The sequence below is a fragment of the Rhodotorula toruloides genome (assembly GCF_000320785.1).
Source record: "Rhodotorula toruloides NP11 unplaced genomic scaffold Scaffold2, whole genome shotgun sequence".
NCBI classification, from domain to species: domain Eukaryota; kingdom Fungi; phylum Basidiomycota; class Microbotryomycetes; order Sporidiobolales; family Sporidiobolaceae; genus Rhodotorula; species Rhodotorula toruloides.
Genome location: NW_015622962.1, coordinates 985,520 through 999,511, shown reverse-complemented (window position 1 = coordinate 999,511; position 13,992 = coordinate 985,520). Strand labels below are relative to the sequence as shown.

Below are 13,992 nucleotides of genomic sequence, written 5' to 3'. Positions count from 1 at the left end.
GATAGCCTGCTAGAGGGAGGAGAGCGTTGTTGGCGAGAGGTGAGGGTCGCGGCCGGGCTCACTTTGCGCGGCGCAGAGCTCGCCTCCTCCCTCTTGAACCTCAGCCTCGCTCAAGTCCACCACAATGCAAGTCTCGCTCCACGCTATACACGCTTGGATCTCGTCTGTCGACTGCTGGGAACTGCAACGGACCGCGCGCGAGGTCGAGGGACGGAGGACGGGCAGGGGTGGTGGCGAGGAGGGAGTTTGCTCGGGGCGGGTTTCGAGGGGCTGGCGCACGACTGGGGTGGTTCTGGGGAGGACAGAGTGGGCATACTGGTGCAGAAGGAGCGGAATCAGTCGTTGGACGGGCCACCAGATGAGCACCCATTCCGTTCCGCCGACCGTGCGAGCTGACCGTCGTCGCCTCCATGTCGCCTCCCCTCCCCTTTCGCCTGCGCTCTTTTCGACCTCGAATTATGCTGCTACGGTGTTGTGGGACATAGGGGAAAGGTTCACGGATCGCTTGCGCGTGCCGGTAAGGTCAAGTCGCAGACCCCCAAGGTCGAGCCCCAGGAGAAGAAGAAGAAGGTCACGGGCCGTGCCAAGAAGCGCCACCTCTACAACTCGCGCTTCGTCAACGTGCGTAGCCCGTCTTTGTGGTCGAGCGGGAGCCGTGTGTTGACGTGTGTTGTCGTCTCGCAGGTCACCGTCCAGCCCGGCGGCAAGGGTGAGCAGCCAGCGCCCCGTCCTCCTCGCTCGCCGCCCGAAAGCTAACCATGCGCACAATGCGATGCAGTGCAACGAAACAAGCAACCTGCCGGAAAGTCTGGCTAAGCCTTTTCGACCTCGAAATTTGGCGACCGGAACTTAGCGATTCGAGGAGGAGGACGGTGGATCGGTCTGTGTGGGTCGTTTCCGATCGGTGCAACGCCGTTCGACTCGTCCTTCTCTCGGTGATCAGCTCTGCACAACTTGCGGACCTTCAGCGGGTGTTGCGAGAGGACGAGAGATGATTAGAGTGGTCGTTTGCGTCAAAGACGCCGTCCTCTCCCCAGTTTCGTCTCGCGGCACTGCTGGACGCTGTTTCTACGAAAGCTTGCTTGTCGAGCCGTTCATAAGCGTGTCGAAGGAGGACTCTGGCGAAGTCGCGGAAGCCATCGCGTCCTCGTCGCGGACGAAGTTGACCTTGACCACCTCGTCTCAACTGCTCATCGCTGTGCCTGCTTCTGCTGGTCCCCCGCCAACGTATATCCAGAAAGACACGCTCTGAGCTACAATGAGTGCGCCACCAGTCCCCTGCGCCGTCGTTCTGCCCGCACTGACATCTCCCATCTCCATTCGCCTTCACAACTCGCCTCGTACTCAGGTTACGCTGGAGGAGGCTTCATGATGGGCTCCCAGGGCGGAGGGAGTCAGTCGAGCCCGGGCGGCGGCAAGGTGTGCCTCGTTCATCTCCCTCCCATCCCTCCTCCTCCTGAAGCTGACCCGTTCTCTCGGTAGCGCTCCGGCACGTCTGCCCTGCGGCCCGTCACGATCCACCAGCTTCACAGCGCGACACAGGCATTCGCGGAGGCCGAGTTCTACGTCGACAACGCCGAGCTGAAGGACGTGAGTCCAGCAGCCGCCTCTTTCCTCGGGTTCGCCCGATGAATAGTCGGCTAATGCTGCGTTCACGTCGTGTTCGCAGATCACCCTCGTCGCCTGCATTCGCAACATCTCGCACACCCAGACCCAGATGACGATGCTGATCGAGGACGGCACTGGTGAGCTCCCTAATCCGCCTTTCGACCTTCAGACGCTGATACTCTTGCTTGTTCGTAGGCCAGATCGACGCACGCATGTGGAAGGACCCGAACGCTGAGGAGACGGCACAGGACGAGTACCAGTGCGTGACCGTCCTCCGCCAGTCCAGCACCGCTCTTTCCCAGCTCACACCCCTTCGACGCAGACTCAACACCTACGTCCGCATCATCGGCGCCCTGAAGACCTTCAGCAACAAGCGCCATGTCAGCGCGAACCGCGTCCGCCCGATCGAGGACTTCAACGAGATCCTCTTCCACCCGATCGAGTGCATCTATGTCCACAAGTACTACACGGAGGGCCCCGTGAGTCCGCGCGATGCAATCTTCCAGAGGAGCGAGAACTGACCGATACCCTCGGCCGCAGCCCGGCGGCGGCGCCGGCGGCACGCACGCAATCACGCACACGACCTACGACTCTGGCGCGAACCCGTACGCTGGCGGTGGCGGCCTTGCCACCTCGCACGACGACATCTACGCCGACTTGCCTCCGGGCCAGCGGACTATCATGACGACCATCGCGCAGCAAGTCAACTCGGGACAGTCGGGAGAGGAGGGCGTTAACATCAATGCGGTTATTAGGGCGATCGGTGGGAACCCGTCGGCTATCAGGAACGACATCGAGACGCTTGTTGGCGACGGGCACCTGTACCAGACCATCGACGACGACCAGTGAGTTCGGCGAGCCTTCCCTCAAACGGTCCTCGAGCTGACTTTGCTTTCTTCGTCGCACAGCGTCCTTCCCACCGCTTCCTAGGTCCCATTGTTATCTGTTCCTGTACCGCTTCGCACCATCGCAGTTGCAATACTCGCCTGTACTCGTCGACAGGTTCCAGTCTGCAGCGACTGGCAGCGAGCTGCTCTTCCTCCTTTCTCTTGAGCTGCGACTTCTGCTTCCTAGCCGAGCTGAGCTTTTCTGCTCCTCAGAACGACCCACGCTCTGCTATCGAACGCGTCGTTGCACACGCAGACACCACCACCTCTCCTCCTCGAATACTCCGACGAGAGAGAGACGAGAGGACCGACGGCCGTTTAGCCCGACTTTCCTGCAGGCTGCTTGTTCCTTTGGACTGCATTGCGATGAACCTTATCGTCAGTACTCGGGAAGGGCGGCGAGCGAGCAGGACGGGGCGCTGGCTGCTCACCCTTGCCGCCGGGCTGGACGGTGACCTGCGAGACGACCTCTCTTTCTTCTTCCTTGTCGCAAGCGACTGTTGATGCTTCGTCTTTGCATCGGGTTTTCCACGGCGAACGACCCCTTCAGAAGACGTTTTTGCCGCTTTGCCTGCCCCAACAGAGCGACTGCTCGTCTTGTCGCTTTCATATTCGCTTCGGCCTAGCTGTCAGTACCTTCCACAAGGCGTGTTCTGCGCAGAAGCGTAGCGAAACCGCGAGCGTTACGAATGAACAGCGCAAGCTTCGCTCGACGTTTGGGAAGGTCGTGCGCCTCTCTCGCTCTCTTGGGCGCTATAGGACCGCTGAACAAGCATACACGTTGGCGCAAATCGTCTACGAAGGTGAATGTCTTGGATGAAACCGTATCGTCAACCGAGAGCCCAGCCGACCGCTCGTCCTTTCCCCTTGTCCCGCCGCGAAGTGCTCGCCTCGACGACCTCTGGCTCTCCATCGTCGCGAGCAGGCGTGGCTTCCATCGGTGTCGAGCGAAGAGGGGGGCGACGAGGAGAAGGCGGCCCAGGCGGAGGCGACAAATCGTGAGGTTGCCTGCCGGGCTTGACGTTGGGTCGAGGGACGACGACTCGCCTGTACCCCTGCGGGCCGAGCGGGACGTTCTCGCCGTCGAAAGAACCAGCGACAGGAGAAGGACGAGCGACGAGCTCGAATTCGGGGACGGGAGGTGAGCGGCCGAGGAGGGCGAGGAAGCCTGGCGAGGTCGTGCGAGAGATCGATAGGTGTGCGAGTTCAGGCGGAGATCGCGCGACTGGCGCATGAGACACGTCGGAAGAAGGAGAAGAGGCTGCACGTCGACGCTTGCGCCAGGGCAGGACGTGCAGGAGTGCGCAGCCGGTTTCGACGGGCGACGGAGTGAAAGTCCTGTCGGGCGCAACAGGCGATGTCGGAAGAAAGGCAAAGTCGTCTTGGGTAACGCTGGCGTCGATGGCGCGCGCGGAAGCGAGAGAGACAGGCGAGGTGAGCGGCGTCTGCCTCGAGGGCGGAGTGAGGTAGAGACCCTGAGGGCGGCTCAACCGTGCTCGCTGCGTTGCGGTCGGTCGGAGAGTCGATGCAAAGACGTCGTCGGGCACTTCGCGGAACTCGTCAGCGACACCTCTAATCGCAACGTATAGGACGCAGATGAAGGAAAGTCAAGCCAAACGAGCAGTGCGCCGTCCTCCTCTTCTCCTGGCAGACCCGGCGTCAGCCTCGCTCTGCAGGATGGCAGTGAGAGGGACCTACGAAGCCGCTCGACGTTCTCGGTCGTGTAGAGCGACCAGCGCTTTCCACACCGCTCGAAACGCTCCTCCTCCGCCTCGACTCCGACCGAGACGGGCTGCACTGGCTTCGGAGCGGTCTCTATAGCATCGTGAGTCTGTCGCGGAGGTGGCGAGAAAAGAAGACGAGGGACCGAAGTCGCCGGGACGGGCCAATCTTCGTAGACGACTGTACCGAGGGAAGAGGCGCCCGACGAGCTCGTCCAGCGCAACGGGGATGGGCTGAGCGTCGCGCCGGCATCGCTGCGACCTGCACTGTACATCGCCCATCCGTCCTGCCCGTCTGGCGACAGACGTGCTCGAGCCTTCGCGCTCCCGTCCAAGGTCCTCCTCGGAGGCGAGTCGTCGCCGCCATCGCTCGCCACTTGGCTGATCGGGCGGTCTTCGAGGACAGGTGCAACGAGTTGTACGCGCCTCGGTCGTGGCGCAGAGATGGTCGGGCGAGTGGGCGTGCGAGGCGAGGAAGGAGCGGTCTCGGTGAGCGAGGCAGAGATGCTGGACGCCGCGTCGGACTGGAGCGGCCAGGACGAGCGAGGGGCGGTAAGAGAAGTCATCAGAGCCAGCTGAGCATGCGAGCGAGGCGAACCAAGCGAAGCGAACAAACGAGAGTGAATGGAGAGAGGAAGAGGGTGAGTGCGAGCAAGTTCGCCACCTCTCCCGCTCGCATGAATGGATACAAGGGGATAACTGAGCACTTCTATGCCTGCGCAAAGCCCCGCCGCAGGACAAAGTCCATCCGCTTGGCCACAAAGTCTGGCACCTTAACCGTCCTCTCACCGCCAAGGTAGCCCGCGATCCTTGCGGCGCCTACGCTCACGCCAGCGACCAGCGTAATCCACGCAGCTTGCCACTCCCTTCCGTGGAGCACACGACGGTCCTTCCCACCCGGGCGGCGCCTGCTGGGTCTGAGCGAGCGAGGCGCAGTCGGGTCGAAGAGGATCCGCCAGCCGACGAGGCCGTGGTATGTGCCGAGTCCGACGACGGCGGCGTAGCATACGGCAGAGCCGTACTTCAGGAGAGGCGAGTCGTGGCGGAGAGAGAAGGCGGTGAAGCTGTAGTTGAAGAAGCTGGGCGAGAGGGCAAAGATTGGGGGAAGAGGCGAAGACGGGAGTAGGCGGTGCAACCAGGCGTGGTGGGCGACGAAGGGGATGAGGGCGTAACCCATGGCTTGGTGGAAGTTGGGCAAAGGGACGAGGGGAGCTGGAGAAACGCTGGCGGGAACGACGAGTTCCTCGTCGTTTGTCGTGGTCGCGACAAGTTCCGCCTCGAGCTCCTCGACTTCGTCCTCTACCAGGTTCTTCTCCACTTCTGTCGCCTTGGTCATCGTCGGCAACTCGTCCTCGACCTCGCCCGGCCTGATAGTCGCCATCTCTCGCGCCTTTCGCTTCGCCTCCTCCTTGCGGACCTTCCTCCGCTCAACCCGCTCGACCACCTTGAGCCAGCGCAGCGCAATACCGCTCACGACGTGCGCCGTCAAGCTCCCCCACACCAGAACGGGCTCGCTCCATTCTCCCTGGTACACCTCCCTCCCGAGCAATGCGAACCCGTTCGCCCGGTTCTCGGCACTCGTGAGGTACTGTGGCCGGCTTGGGAGGAGCGCCGAGAGCGGTGCAGCGAGGTGTACGATGGCAAAGATCGAGAACGTCGCGGCCGAGGCGTTCTGTGCGATGCGGAGAATGGGCGAGAGGGAGCCAACGAGGCGAAGAGTGACTGGATACGCTAGCGCGGTCGCCGCGGAGGGTGACTTGCTCATGGCTGTCGTCTCGTCTGGACAGCGTCGACCGCGATCTGTGCGGAGCGTGTGAAGTGCGGGAGACAGGTCCCGCCTTTGTTGGCTGATGAGAGCGACCTCGCCAACTCTCGCCAGAAGTCGCTCGGATTGATTCGCAGCATCAATACAACGATAAGAACGCAGACTGACGAGCCCAAGAAGAACGAACGCGATCCGACATTCCCAACCTCCTCGTCCTTGTTCCTCCTCAGACCGCAACCGAGTGTCTCCTTCCGCCGACGTTCCCTGATCCACCCAGTCTAGTCAGCTGCTCCTTCTGCGCCTGTCGCTGCCGCCGCCGCTCCTCGAGATCCTGGCCCGCTTGCGAGCGAGACGAAGACGCCGAAGGGACGATCGACGACCGCCGCAAGAACTGCTGCTCATTCCACTCGTCTTCGCTGCTCGTGCTGGCGTCGAAAGTGCGAGTCGAGCGCGAGACGACGACCGCTTCTTCCGCGTCGGACTCGTCGGACGTGGAAGCAGCGGGTTTCTTGCCGGCCAATGAAGCCGTACGAGGAGCAGGGGTATCGTCGGCGTCGTACTCTGTCGAGGCAGTCGAGACGGGCGCCGAGCTGACCGACGAGGGTACGAGGCCGCCGGACTTGGTCGACTTCCGAGGCTTGTTTGTGGTCGAAGGCTTGGTTACGGGAACGTAGTCCGCAGGTCGGCGCATCTTGCTGCGGATGACAGAGGCGGCGAGTCAGTACCACAAAGGGGAGGCGAGCAGCTGTGTTCGACGCACGTATTGAGCTTCGGCAACGCATAGTTGACCGACTTGCGAGCGCGACGACCACCGGCAGCCGGCTCTTCGTCCTGCTCGTTCGGTTGCAGGTCTGTCGAGAGAATTGTCAGCGCACACGATGGTGAAAGCGAGAAAGAAGGAAAGCGACTCACTCGCGCCCTCCTCCGACAGCACCTCTAGCTCCTCGACCTTCTTTGGCGCCTTCCTCGATCGTGGACCTGACACCGTTTCCTCGGCCACAGACCCGCTCCGGTCCTCCGCCTCCTCTTCGTCGTTCGCGCCATCCTGCGCTTCCGACCGCTCCTGCTCCTCCTCCGCCTGCTTGGCCCGCTGATTCCGCACAGCGTCCTTCTTCGCCTTGAGCAACGCCGCGCCCCGTCCGTCCTCCTTCTCTGCGACATCCGTAGCGGACTTTGTGGACGCGGACGGTGCAGTTGATGTCTTGCGCGGCTGGCGAGGCTGAAGTTGCTCGACAACTGCCCTCTTCGCTGGTTTGGTGGCAGTGACGGGCGCAGTCGACATCGAGGGCGGGGGTGACTGGATCTCCCTAAGCGCGGGGCGAGATGTCGATGGTCCCGGCTGAACAGCGACCGGTTGAGGATCCTCCGGTGCTGGCGAGACAGACGCGCCTCGCGCCCGGGTCGATCTCGACGACGGCATCGGCGCTTCAGCGGCAGCCGGTTCAAGACCGATAGTCGATGCTCGTCTCTTGCCCTTCGCCGCCGCCGGAGGTCTCGTCGGCGGGACCCACTCGTCCTCGTCCTCCTCCTCCTGCTTCTCCTCCGCCTCATCCTCCTTCTCCTCGCGCATATCATACCCCTCTCCTTCCTGACCTTCAAGCACTCCAAGTCGAGGCCTGACCATCCCCGAAACTCGTCGCTCGCTCCGCCTCTTGCGCGATTGTTTGCCTTCGTCGCCGTCCGAGACGAGCGAGGCCGAGAGGGCTTCGTGAGATGTTGAGGAGGGAGCTTTAGGCGGGGCGCGGGGTGCGCGAGAGGGCGGCCGGGTGAGGGTCGACGAGGATGTGGAAGCGGATGTCGAGGCAGAGGTGGAGGGGCCAGGTCGGGGCGGAGAAGGAGGCGGAGTAGGCGAAGGCGAGCGGCGAGAGGTTGCAGCAGACGCAGCAGCAGACGCAGCCGAAGTCATCCTGGGGAGCTTGGGTCAGCCCACGTCTGACAAACAGGCTGAACGGAACGCACTGCGCAAGTATCGGTTCTCGCCACTCCAGCGATCTCCGCAAGTGGTCGGCGGAATCTTCCTCCTCGGCACTGCCCTCGCCTTCGGTGATGTTGCTGAGGTCGGGAGGAGCGGTCATGGACGGACGAGCAGCACGAGCGGCTGCGAGAGAGCGGCGACGGGTCGTCACGGTAGAAGGGTCGGCAGAAGTATTGTCGCCACTGTCGCGAACGACGGAGGCGGCGGGACCTGCGGCAGATGTAGAGGCAAGGGGCGATTCTGTTGTTCAATCGAGAGGTCAGTCTCTCCGAGCTTTTCCCTTCTGCATTCGAGGGTGCGCAGCTCACCGGGGGCGGTGAAGGATGTGTTCGACTGCGCAGGGGAAGCGGCAAGGGAGGCGGAGGAAGGGAGCATGAGGCCGAAAGCCTGGAGGTGAGCGATGGTTTGGGCGAGTAGTCGTTGCATAGCCTGCCGGCGGAACCGTCAGCGCTCTCGTCTGCGCTCTAAGTGAAGCGTGCTCGAGCGTACCTCGAGCTGTCCATCGTCCAGCACGCCTCCGCCCTTCCGCTTGAGCCTATCTCGCTCGTCAATCAACCGTCGCTCCCTGTCCTCGGACCGGTCCAACTTGTCCCGCAGCGCAGCGTTCTCGCACTCGAGCTGGAACTGTGTGCCCTTGAGCGAGAGGCGCTCGGCCCGCATGAGCGAGATCTGGCGCTGCAAGTCTGCGTTTGCCCTGCAAGCGATGGGAAAGTTCAGCGGGCGACAACTCGACGACAACACCGCGAGGACGCACTTGTGCAGCTCCGAGTTCTTCTGTATGATCTCCTTGTTCTGTGCGAGGTGCTTGCGCTTGACTGCGCGGTGTGTGAGCGGTGAGCAGCCTCGTCGTTGAGTGAGGCGGGGATGAGACGCACAGGCTTCGTACGAGTCGAGCATGAGCGATGTCTGCTGGTGGCTGCCACCCTGCAGACCCGATAGCCTGCGCGTGGTCGTCATCCTGGCCTACCAGAGCCCGTGAGAGCGAGTCGAGGGTTGTCGTCGTCGTGAGAGATGTCAAACACTCGGGTTGACCGTTGACCACAACCGCTACGCCGCTAGGACTGCTGCTGGACTGCTCTGCTAGGCTCGATAGGGTTCACAGCAATGTCTGCAGACGCGTGCGCTTGCTCCCACGCTCTCGCGCGCCGCGCCCTTCTCACCTACCGCTCCCGCACAGTCGCAACGCGTTCACCCAGGAGGACAAGCAGCTGCTCGCCGAGTTCCTGTCCAAGATACCCGCACACAAGCGCGCGGCACTTGGCACTTTCAAGGAGTTCGCCAAACGCGTGAGTCGGGCAAGTATCTCGTCTCGCCGTTTAGCCTCGAAGTTGACCTCTCTCGCTTGACAGTATCCGCACCACAGCGACCAATCATGGCACACGCACTACAGGAAGACGGGGCGGGAGGACATCGACAGGCGGATTGAGCGAATCAAGAGGCAAAGGCAGCGCGAGAAGGAGGACGCGAAGAAGCGGGCGGCGGAACCGCCCCAAGCGAGCGGCTCGAATGGCGTGGCGCAGCGCGATGGAAAGGGAAAAGGGAAGGCTGTCGCGCGGGAGGACGAAGAAGCAGACGCAGAGGAGGAAGAAGAGGAGGTGGAGGAAGATCAGCTGGATGAGGAGAACGTCGTGGTTGATGACCTTCCGCCCAACGCCTCCTCGTCAAAAGCTCGTCCAACCTCTGCCGGACCATCTCCCAAACCCGCTGAGGCGCCGCCAAAGAAGAAGCGATCTCGCTCGCCAATTTCCTCCTCCGACGACTCTTCCGCCGATGAGCGTTCGTATCGCAAGAAGCCGAAGAAGCGCGTTGCGTTCGACGATGACGATTTCGAGACGCTCGTCATCATGCTCGACAAGGCGCACCGCAACGAGTGGACACGGCAACGGATGTACCAGAAGCTTGAGCAAGAGGTTCGTCTACCTCGTTCGCCTTGCGACCACGTTTGCTCACCCGCTCGCACGCAGTGTCCCGCCCATACCGCTGCGTCGTGGCAGACGTATCATTCGAATAACCGCGCTGCCGCTGACAAAGCCCTCAAGAAGCTGCGCAAAGGGTTGAAGCGCAAAGCCGAGGAAAAGAAGGCCGAGAAGTCGAAGCCTGCGACGATCGACATGGACGTCGACGAGGATGAGGCGACGGTGGACGAGGACGAGAAGGAGCGACGTCGACGGGACAAGGGCAAGGGTAAGGCGCGCGACGTTGAGTCACAGCCCCGCAACGGTCAAGGTCGACTCTCGCAGGCTTCTTTCAACTCGGCACCTTCGAAACGACCGGCGTCAAGACCGGCAGCCGACGAGCCTTCATCCGCCTCGTCGTCTGACGCCGGCGCCAAGTCAGCCGCAGCGAAGATCAAAAGCAGCTCGAAGGGTCGCTCGAGCACGACTGCGTCTCCTCAGAAAGTCGCAACGAACGGCCAGGTCGAACCGCCGTTCACGGAAGAGGACGACGCCCGCCTGGTCCAGCATCTCGCGAGCGGCATGATGAACAACCGCGACCAGGCTTTCGTGTGGAAGGAGCTTGCTCGCGTGGTGAGTCCCGTCCTTCGCCCCTCGCTGTCTGAGATTGTCCGCTGACGCCGCATATCAACGCAGCAACCCGCCCATCCCGCCTCGTCCTGGCAAGCCCGCTTCTCGTCCGACATGAGCGGCTTCCTCCTCCGCGTCACCGACAAGATCCGTATCGCCGAGAAGGCGCGACAGAGGAAGGCCGAGCTAGAGGAGGAGAAGCGAGCGGCTGAGGCGGAGGAAGCTTGGAGGCGCGAGGAGGAAGAGGCGGAACGGCGGAAGAAGAGGGACGAGGAGGCGCGGCAGGCGGAGATGCGCGCGGAGCAGGAGCGGATAGCGCGCGAGACCGAGGAGCAGGAGCGTCTTGATCGCGAGGCGGAGGAGCAGGAACGACTGGAGCGCGAGGCGGAAGAGGAAGAACGGTTGCGCCGCGAGGCTGAGGCGGCGGCAGCGGCGAAGAGGAAGGCCGAGATGCAAGGATGGCGGGAGAAGCAGGTCGAAACGGAGGGGCAGGCTGCCCGCGACCACAAGACGTGCGTACCCACCTATCGCTCTGTCTCGGCTCGACTGACCTTGCTGTTCCAGGGTAAACACACCCGCGGTCGCCGAACGTGTCAAGCTTGCTACGCCTCGACCATCGCCGCCAGGATCTGCAACCCGTCCTGCCCGAGCGGTGGAAGCCGCCGAACACGCCGCCGGACTCGGACTCGCCACGGCAGCGCAAGGCGCAGTCGAAGCTGCGGCTTCCGCTCACGTCGACGAGGCTCCCGCGGCGAGTAACCAGCAGCCTTCCGCTGCTCTCGAGGAGACTCTCGACCATGCGGAGGTGTATCAGGAGCAGCTCGAATCCGTTCCGAGCTCACTCGCCCTGCCCCGGCTCTCCCAGTACTCGGTGATGCCCTCGCCATTCCTTCAAGGCGACGAAGGGCGAGAGTACGACTATGTCGAGGAGGACGAGGACGACCGCGACCTCGACCGCGAACTCGCACGGCAGATCAAGGCGGAGGAAGAAGAGTTGGGCTTAGCCGGCGAGCCGCAGGCCTACACCGAAGCGGAGCTCGCGGTTTGTATTGACGAAGCGCTCGGCGAGACCGGCGACTCCGACTACTCCGATGACGACGAAGCGCCAGTGTGGAATCAGCTCGACGCCGCTGAGGCGGGCTTCATCGAGGACTTGCATGCGCAGGTGGCCATGCTGCAGCAGGGCTTCACCGCCCCTCGACTGAACGATCAGGAGCCAGGTCCAAGGGAGCGCGAAACCGGACCCGCCGTGGCGCCGGAGGTCGGCCAGCTCCAAGAGACCGTCGTCGTCGAGGAGACGGTCGAGACGGTCGAGGAGGCGAAAATCGAGCAGCCTCCTTCGCCGCCAGCCCGCCAACCCTTCGCGTTCCCGCCCAGTCCACAGCTTCCGCGCGCACAGCAGCCCGTCGGCCATAGCCTCTCGGACGCTTTGGCACCAGGCTCGACAGCGGAGCACGGTATGCGCGGGTCGGGAAAGAAGCTGCAGCGCCTCCCCTCTCCTTCGGCCGTCAATCAGGAGCTAGTCCAGCCGCGTCGCCTCCCGGCCGCGCCACTGTCTGGCCCTCTCCAAGGTGCCGCTGAAGCGACGCCGACGACACGCCGCCGGATCCCTCGCGCCTCTCTCGCCGCATCGACTCCTTCGGTGGCCGGCTCTCCAGCGCCAGCAGCTGCACCGGCGTCCACTCAACTCGCCGCGGCGCCCGTACAGCCCGCTCGGTCTACCCCTGCACCGGTCGCAGCGCCCGCCCCACCCGCTTCCTCAGCTCGAGACCGTCCACCGCTGAAGGAAGTGCTCGAATCGATTGCGGCCGACTACCACCTCTCGTTCAACCGCGTTCGTAACCTTTTTTACTGTTTCTCCGCCCTGAACGACTTTACGACCTTTCGCGAGATCGCATCGTTCTTCTCCGAGCCGTTCAAGCCGGATGAAGGCTCAGTCGAGTACACGCAGGCGAAGCGGGCGGTCGAGCGGTACCTCTGGTCGATGAGGGAAGACGAGATCGTGCTCGAAGGGACGGAGGCGGCGAGGAAACGGATCGAGGAGAAGAAGGGCAAGGGAGCGGTTGCGCGGAGAAGGCAGTTCTTGAACAAGGCGCGTGTGAAGCAGGTGTCGGATTTGGCGAGGGACAGGTACTCTGCTTGAGTAGTTGCAATCGTTCTCAAATGGAGTTGTAAGGCTACCAGCTCGTCCAGAGTCGCTTGCGAAGGTCAGGAGTCGGGAACTGCTTGGGCTTGAAATCTCTGCGAAACTACGAACGCCTCATTGGTGCCGTCTAGAACGGCTCGTCTACTGGTGACCAAGGATGCCGCGAGGACGGTACGGCTCCGAGATAGCCTTGATCTCGTCCTCCGTCAGCTCGATGTGCGTTGCAGCTGCGGCTTCGTGGATGGCCTCGACGCGAGTGGACTGATGGGAAGAAATGTCAGCCAGGGAGCGGGAATAAGCAGCGAGAGGGAAACTCACGCCGATGATGGGTGCGGTGACGAGCGGGTTGCTCAGGACCCAGGCGGTTGCGATCTGCGCCATCGAGACGCCGCGGTCCTTGGCCACCTTCTCGACGCTGTCATTCAGGTCGGTACGGATACGATGAGGGGATAGGAAGCGTGAGGGACATGGAAGAAGGGGGGAGCAAAACGGTTAAGCTGGTGCGCAAGAGAGCTTCTCGTCGAACAAGCGGACGTACGCCTCGTTGATCTTCTGCAGCATCTCCTCCTCAAGCTTGTTGCCGAGACCAACGAACTTGGCAAAGTTGGGGTCGCTCTTTGCGCGGTTCGTCGAATCTTGGTCGCGCCACGGGCGGGTGAGGTAGCCGCGGGCGAGGGGCGACCAGGGGAGGATGCCGGTGCCGAAGACCTTGCAAGTCGGGAACATCTCGCGCTCCTCCTCGCGGTAGACGGCAGTGTAGAAGTCTTGCATCGAGATAAACATTGTTTGCTGTCGAGAAGCGCAGGAAAGCGTCAGCCCACCGACAAAATCCTGGCGAGGCTCTTTCGCACTCACGTTCCTGCTCTTGGCGTACGCCTGCATCTGGTGGAACTGCCATGCCCAGCAGGAGCTCATGCCGATGTAGCGGACCTTGCCGCTCTTGACGATGTCGTGCAAGGCGTCCATCGTCTCCTCAATCGGCGTTTCCGGGTCGAAGCGGTGGCATTGGAGGACGTCGATGTAGTCGACACCGAGACGCTCCAGACTGGCGTCGACGGCGGCGAAGATGTGCTTGCGCGACAGGCCGTGGTTGTTGACGTAGCCCTTCTGGTCCGGGTTCGCAAGCTTGCTAGGGTGAAGGTTCGGGTCGTCCGCGACCGTCATGAAGCACTTCGTCAAAATGACTGCAAAATAACTTATCAGTGGAGAGTCTCGCGCCGCGGAATCGCAGCACTCACCGACTTTCTCGCGCGGAATCTTATACTTCTTAAGCGCCTGGCCGCAAAGGCGTTCCGACTCGCCGTTGCTGTAGACATCTGCCGTGTCCCACGTGTTGATACCGAGCTGCAGAAGCGCAGATTAGCC

The 13,992-nt window shown here is 62.6% G+C and overlaps 7 protein-coding genes across 7 annotated transcripts in view; 3 read left to right on the top strand and 4 right to left on the bottom strand.

Moving 5' to 3' along the window:
• Positions 1 to 124: 124 nt before the first annotated feature.
• RHTO_03081 (40S ribosomal protein s30) lies at positions 125 to 816 on the top strand (the record flags this gene model as incomplete). The annotated part of the gene is made up of 4 exons (XM_016416753.1): positions 125 to 126; positions 486 to 621; positions 685 to 709; positions 779 to 816. Coding segments are annotated over 4 exons (201 nt in total).
• A 442-nt stretch (positions 817 to 1,258) lies between these two features.
• RHTO_03080 (replication factor A2) lies at positions 1,259 to 2,538 on the top strand (the record flags this gene model as incomplete). Its single annotated transcript, XM_016416752.1, has 8 exons — positions 1,259 to 1,262; positions 1,349 to 1,419; positions 1,483 to 1,590; positions 1,670 to 1,745; positions 1,804 to 1,867; positions 1,931 to 2,087; positions 2,149 to 2,453; positions 2,517 to 2,538. The coding sequence occupies 8 exons, from the start codon at positions 1,259 to 1,261 to the stop codon at positions 2,536 to 2,538; spliced, it is 807 nt and encodes a 268-aa protein (XP_016276471.1).
• Positions 2,539 to 3,325: 787 nt separating this feature from the next.
• On the bottom strand, positions 3,326 to 4,782 carry RHTO_03079 (uncharacterized protein; the record flags this gene model as incomplete). The annotated part of the gene is made up of 2 exons (XM_016416751.1): positions 3,326 to 4,041; positions 4,194 to 4,782. The coding sequence occupies 2 exons, from the start codon at positions 4,780 to 4,782 to the stop codon at positions 3,326 to 3,328; spliced, it is 1,305 nt and encodes a 434-aa protein (XP_016276470.1).
• A 143-nt stretch (positions 4,783 to 4,925) lies between these two features.
• On the bottom strand, positions 4,926 to 5,981 carry RHTO_03078 (protein of unknown function DUF1691; the record flags this gene model as incomplete). The annotated part of the gene is made up of 1 exon (XM_016416750.1): positions 4,926 to 5,981. One exon carries the CDS (start codon positions 5,979 to 5,981, stop codon positions 4,926 to 4,928), a length of 1,056 nt encoding a protein of 351 aa, XP_016276469.1.
• Positions 5,982 to 6,207: 226 nt separating this feature from the next.
• Positions 6,208 to 8,913, bottom strand: RHTO_03077 (Shugoshin; the record flags this gene model as incomplete). The annotated part of the gene is made up of 8 exons (XM_016416749.1): positions 6,208 to 6,676; positions 6,742 to 6,832; positions 6,894 to 7,888; positions 7,941 to 8,166; positions 8,265 to 8,385; positions 8,446 to 8,650; positions 8,711 to 8,771; positions 8,832 to 8,913. The coding sequence occupies 8 exons, from the start codon at positions 8,911 to 8,913 to the stop codon at positions 6,208 to 6,210; spliced, it is 2,250 nt and encodes a 749-aa protein (XP_016276468.1).
• A 147-nt stretch (positions 8,914 to 9,060) lies between these two features.
• On the top strand, positions 9,061 to 12,624 carry RHTO_03076 (Homeodomain-like protein; the record flags this gene model as incomplete). The annotated part of the gene is made up of 6 exons (XM_016416748.1): positions 9,061 to 9,074; positions 9,134 to 9,242; positions 9,306 to 9,866; positions 9,921 to 10,484; positions 10,548 to 10,993; positions 11,046 to 12,624. 6 exons carry the CDS (start codon positions 9,061 to 9,063, stop codon positions 12,622 to 12,624), a joined length of 3,273 nt encoding a protein of 1,090 aa, XP_016276467.1.
• Positions 12,625 to 12,768: 144 nt separating this feature from the next.
• RHTO_03075 (aryl-alcohol dehydrogenase) overlaps positions 12,769 to 13,992 on the bottom strand; it is a gene marked incomplete at both ends in the record, with an annotated part of 1,587 nt that continues 363 nt past the window's right edge. Inside the window, 5 exons of the mRNA XM_016416747.1 lie at positions 12,769 to 12,888; positions 12,946 to 13,042; positions 13,166 to 13,416; positions 13,483 to 13,811; positions 13,866 to 13,971. Of these exons, the coding sequence (XP_016276466.1) occupies positions 12,769 to 12,888; positions 12,946 to 13,042; positions 13,166 to 13,416; positions 13,483 to 13,811; positions 13,866 to 13,971 (903 nt within the window). The remainder of the gene's footprint in view (positions 12,889 to 12,945; positions 13,043 to 13,165; positions 13,417 to 13,482; positions 13,812 to 13,865; positions 13,972 to 13,992) is intronic.